This window comes from Coptis chinensis, chromosome 1 (genome assembly GCF_015680905.1).
Source record: "Coptis chinensis isolate HL-2020 chromosome 1, ASM1568090v1, whole genome shotgun sequence".
NCBI classification, from domain to species: Eukaryota; Viridiplantae; Streptophyta; class Magnoliopsida; order Ranunculales; family Ranunculaceae; genus Coptis; species Coptis chinensis.
In genome coordinates this window covers 63,548,956-63,554,603 of record NC_141456.1, presented here as the reverse complement: position 1 = coordinate 63,554,603, position 5,648 = coordinate 63,548,956, and the positions used below count along the sequence as shown (strand labels likewise).

The 5,648-nt window shown below is 37.0% G+C and overlaps 1 protein-coding gene across 1 annotated transcript; it reads left to right on the top strand.

The window, feature by feature from the left end:
- Positions 1–1,376: 1,376 nt before the first annotated feature.
- Positions 1,377–1,943, top strand: LOC147524907 (protein FAR1-RELATED SEQUENCE 5-like). The gene has a single exon (XM_086577140.1). The coding sequence runs from the start codon at positions 1,377–1,379 to the stop codon at positions 1,941–1,943; it is 567 nt and encodes a 188-aa protein (XP_086433266.1).
- The last annotated feature ends 3,705 nt before the right edge of the window (positions 1,944–5,648 follow it).

Here is a 5,648-nt window from a genome sequence, read left to right as displayed (position 1 = left end):
TATGAAACTAAGAGTATCATATTATGGAATATGTGATTTATAGTATCATACTATTGAAGTATATGTAACTTAGAGTAGCATATAATTGAATATATGACTAAGAGTATCATATCATTGAAGTATTATGTGATATATTCTTGAAATATATGAAACTAAGAGTATCATATTATCGAATATGTGATTTATAGTATCATACTATTGAAGTATATGTAACATAGAGTATCATATTATTGAATGTGTGACTAAGATTATCATATTATTGAAGTACATAATCCTGGGTTGTAAAGGACATGGTTTGAGTGCGACAGGCAAGAAATGGGGTTTCTTGATACTTTGCACGAATGTTTTGCTTCTATAGAAGAAGGACAACAAGCATCGACTCTCTACAATAGTCAACGGTTTTGGAGCCAGATGGATTGCATTCTATTTGGCATACATTCCAACTATTGTGCGAGACAAACTGTTCAAAAGTCAATGGCAAACTAGTAATAATTTTTTATTTTTGTGTCTGCCCAACAGAAAATGGAAGGTGCACATAGCGAGTTATGGGCTTAATTGAATTGAAGGTCATCATTCCACACACACACACACATACACACAAAAATACACACAAATAAGAAAACATGGTCAACTCAATTTGACTTTTTTTTTTGTGTATTTGTGGTGGGGGGGGGGGGGGAGGGAGACCCTAATTTCCCATCTAATGGGAGGGGGAATCCTAATTGGCTCATCTAGTAGGGGGGTAATACTAGTTGCCATACTAGTTAACCCTTGTTAACAGAGTAACAAAACAAGTCAACAAGTAATAGAGTCATCTCACAAAACAAGTCAACAACAACAACATACCGCATTATAGGTTATGGGTTATGGCGCGCAACTAAACTTTTACTCTCACTAAAATCCGTTCAATTGGAGAACTCTTGCCTCTATTTCTTTACTCTCGTAGTTTACTCTGATCTTCCACAATTCTAAGTATGAGATTAGTTGATTTCTCTTTTGGCTCCTTTTCTTTTTCATGTCTAGGTAAAATTTCTCAATTGAATGGTGTGTGATTTGGACAATTTGAATTGTAAATCACACACATTTGCTCTTTTGTTGATTTAAAAAGTGATGCGCAGTAGTTAGACAGGTGTATCATGTTGAGCTTTTCTTGAATGTGAAATAAAGTTGACATTGAATTTCTCCAATGTCAAATGCACTTGACATTGAATTTTTCCAAAGTGGTATATGGTTTGAGCACCATTGTTGTTTGGTTCTGACCATTCGATTGTTCAAGCATTTATGTTTTTCTTTTCTATTACCACTGTGATTACTTAGTAGAGTATGAAATCGAGTGAATATGCTTTAAAAGTGCACTTGTTTCATGTAGCAATTCGATGGTGAATCACATCTCTGACGACAAAGAAGATTGGCTTCACAATGTATGTTTTGATAGTTTTACGTATGAGGATAGTGATTTTGTGGATGTGACATCTATGGGGGAGGGTGAAAATGTTGAAATTCATGAGAACAGTGATAGAGACAGTGACGGGTGTGAGGCTAGTAGACTTTTTGAAGAAGACAAAGCAACATTCTATTCTATGCAGTTTAAGACCACTGAAGAGACTTTTGTAATTTACAATCAATATGCAAAGTTAGTCGGTTTCAGTGTTCGTAAAGATACTTATAGAATACGTACAAATGGTGTTCATATTAAGCGGAGATTTCTATGCTCAGTTGCTGGTGAACGAAATCTAAAGAGTGTCACACCCAGAAAATGCGACATCGAATCCAGAGAGTCGAAGCCCATCAGTAGGTTTAAATGTAAATCCCGCTTTGAAGTTGGTTATGATTTTGAATCAAATTTATGGGTGGTGAAGGATTTTATTGGGGAACACACACATCCACTTATACCGGATTTGAGCTTGAGGTTCTTAAGATCACATAGAAATGTCAGTGAATAAGATTTGAAATTTGCTATGAGCCTAGTTGATGTTGGTGTTCGTAAATGCAAGGTGATGGATGTTTTTGTACATAGGGTTGGAGGTTTCTCATGTGTTGGTTTTTTGAAGAAAGACTTGTATAATCAAATGGGGCTTGATAGGAGAAATTGATGTATTGGTGGTGACGCCAGCACATTGCTGGCTTTCATGGATAACAAGGTGAAGGGAGATCCCTTATTTCATTACAAGTATAACTTAAATGAGGGTGGGCAGCTGGTTATACTATTTTGGACAGATTCCACCTCACGTGTGGACTATAGTTGCTTTGGATATGTATTGTTGTTTGATTAAACATATAAGAGCAACCAATACATGATGCCGATTGTTATGTTTGTTGGAGTAAACAACCATTGACAAACAGTAGTGTTTGGTTTTGCATTGTTGACAAGTGAGTGTGTGGAGTCTTACGAATGGGTATTGAAATCTTTTATTAGCGCGATTTATGGCAAACACCCTAATTCAGTGATCACTGATGGTGACCCGGCGATATGCGAGGCTATGAGATCTACTCTCCCAAATTCGAAACACCACTTGTGCTCTTGGCACATTATGAAAAATTGCCTCAACAATATCAACATCGTTGGATTTTCAAAAGATTTTTACATTATTATGTTTATGAAGTGCTCGTCTAATGAGTTCGAAGAAAGGTGGGAAACGCTTATGAAGAAATTCCAAGACAGTAATAGGAAATGGGTGAACCTGATATACCATAAAAAAAAATATGTGGGGAGAAGCATATCTCCATGGTGAGTTCTTTGCCGGTTGCAGAACCACCCAACATTGCCAGAGTATAAACTCCATAATCCGGCTTCATGTGAAAGCTGGAATACAGTTGTTTGAGTTGTTTGGAAAAATAGAAGTAATAGTTGCAAATATCTAACACCGAGAGCACGAAGAGGAGTTGTTGACGATAATAACCAAACCAGTCATTCATACCCACTTGAACGAATATGCAAATCAGGCTGCATCTATCTATACTCGAGGTGCTTTTGGTTGTTTTAAGAACCAGTTAAATGAGGAAGTGATGTACACTGTAGACAGTAAAAAAGATGTGGGTGACAATATTTGTGTGTACACCATGAGTCGCCATTTTAACAGGCAAAAAAAGTCGACTGTGAGATACAATGTTATATTGCAAGATGCTAGCTGTTCATGTGGGCTATTTGAGTCATGTAGATTTCCATGTAGACATATCATTTCAGTTTACAAACATGAGGACGTTCGTGTGATACCTCATGGCTGCTTTTTTAAGGAGATGGACACAGGTTGCTAAATTGGTTGTTCCATTAGGCGATCCCAACTTTTCTGACATAGTGGCCTCTGTTATACGTTTTAGTGATCTTACAACCAAATGTAATGAGATATGTTCGTGGGCCTCCTAAACAGCCAAAAGCATAGAAGCTTCCAAAGTTTTTTTAGGTTCTTTTTCTAGAAAGAATCTAACTCCATCTGCTTCTGAAGGCAGTCTACATGCTACTTTTGAGATGCCTAACAGTCCACCAGAAAATCCAATAATCGATGAGACTTCACCAGCTTATGAAGACAGCCCACGTGTTCCTTTTGAGATGCCTTTTACTCTGCCTAAAACCACACATCGGCAATCGTTTAATGATCCCCCACATGTAAAATCCAAAGGTTGACCGCAAAATCCTAGCAGATTTCAAGGTCACAATGAGACCAAAAAGAATAAGTGTGACCATTGTGGTCAGACTAGTCACACAAAACCCACGTTCCGACTCTTGCATCCGAAGGGCGGAGGTAAGTTTTATTTATCTTTGCGATATTTACTTTGGTTTGTTCCCAACTTTCTAATGTCTATATTTCCAATTGTATATTTTTATTAGTTATTGATTCTACTTTATTTATGCAATATTTTTCATTGTGTTGCATTATTTTACAGGTCCAAGTATTAACCGCAACTATGTTGAACGCACTGCTCGAGTACGTTGCCGACGTACATGAGGAAGATTTCAAGTTGAACAGAGATACAGGGTGTAAGTTGAGAGTTTGACGTTATAAATTTCATTTTTGTATAGACCTGTGGATAACGTGCATTGATAAGAGTGTTCGTTTATCTTTTAGTTACATCAAAAGATATTATTACAAGGTGTGTGAAGACATATAAGAACATGCATGCATGTACATCTCACTTTTAGAGTGTTTTTTGAAATTTCCTCTTCGAGCACATGACATTTTATTTCTTGCATGTGTATTAGTATGTAATGTTGTTTGTTTTGTGGGCGTAGTAAGATTGGATCAAGGAACACCGGGACCTCAAAGGTACAAGTGTAGAAACTACCAATCTACGGAGCACACAAAGCCTAGGTGTCCACATCCGCATAAACACAATGGTGAGCAAGGTACGACACATGTTTTGGTTTCGCACTTGTTTACCTTATATGGTGATGACGTTATAGTGTAAACTTAGATTGTACTGTTGGCACAACTATTTATTGCCTATTTTTATTTTCTGTTGAACTTACAATATTTTGTGGTGGTGATGATCCAAATTATGATATTGGGTACAACATTCCAAAAAAAATCAATGTTGACAAGTTTTGTAGTGAGGATGGGCGGGTGTTTTTCCGCATGACAGATATTTGATGTAAGGGAAAGAGATGTGCAACTGAACAATGTATAGTATTTGTGTTATTTGAAGCACTTGTTGCTAAGCTTCTCACAAGATTTAGCGATTGTTTTGTTTTCAATAGTTAGAGCAATTGTTTCAACGGTCTTCATTTGTAATATTATCTAGCATCTGTGGTTTTATTTTGGCTTCATGAATCGGATAGATATTATGATTTTGTTTATTACAGTCTAGGAACTTTACTGATGTTGGAACTTGTCAGTGCATGAGTCATTTGATATGATAAAAGTTCTACATAACACAGTTTATATGGTATAATGTTTGGGGAGGGATACACCCACTCCCAACCCACTCCAAATCTTGCCCACACACTCCTCCCCCATCTGAAGGTTCCAATTAAACACAACTAATGTTTTGGTTCCGACGACCTAAACAGATTGCACAAAAGCCTCAAAAACGATTTCGGCAGATCATTTCCAGAGAGTTTTGACCTTATCGACCGATGCAGACCGTAGGTATCCCTCCACAACTACTTCAGACCACTGTCATATAAACCTAGACGACCCCATAAAATCAATTAGGTATACACCCGAACGACCCAGGCATGCCGATCTAATATATTTTCCTAGACCCAGTCATGCCGATCGTTTAGTTTGGGCCTAAAGCGCACAATGCGAATGTAAAACCCCAATTTGTTCTTTTCTCTTTCTTTCTCTTAGGAAAACCAAACTTTCAATAACAAATTGAAATAAGAACTTGCAAATCCACTACAGAAGATGAAGAAGACAACAACCAAGAGTAAAAAACCATTAACTACCAAATCAACACCTATGAAAGCAGTGGATCGTGAGAAGAAGAGAAAAAATGAGAAAAATGTCAATTTTCAATCAATGGGGAGGGGGAGAAAAAAGCAATGCCCGAGAGATAAGGTAATTATGTCAATTTTAAGCTTGGGCATTTTAGTTTTTGAGTATTTACGGATTTTGATGAATGTCCATATTGAGTAGTTTGATGTGTAGTGCTGGGGTCCCAACCTTAATATGAGTCATTTAGATTTTAGAGTACAATTCAAGTTAAGG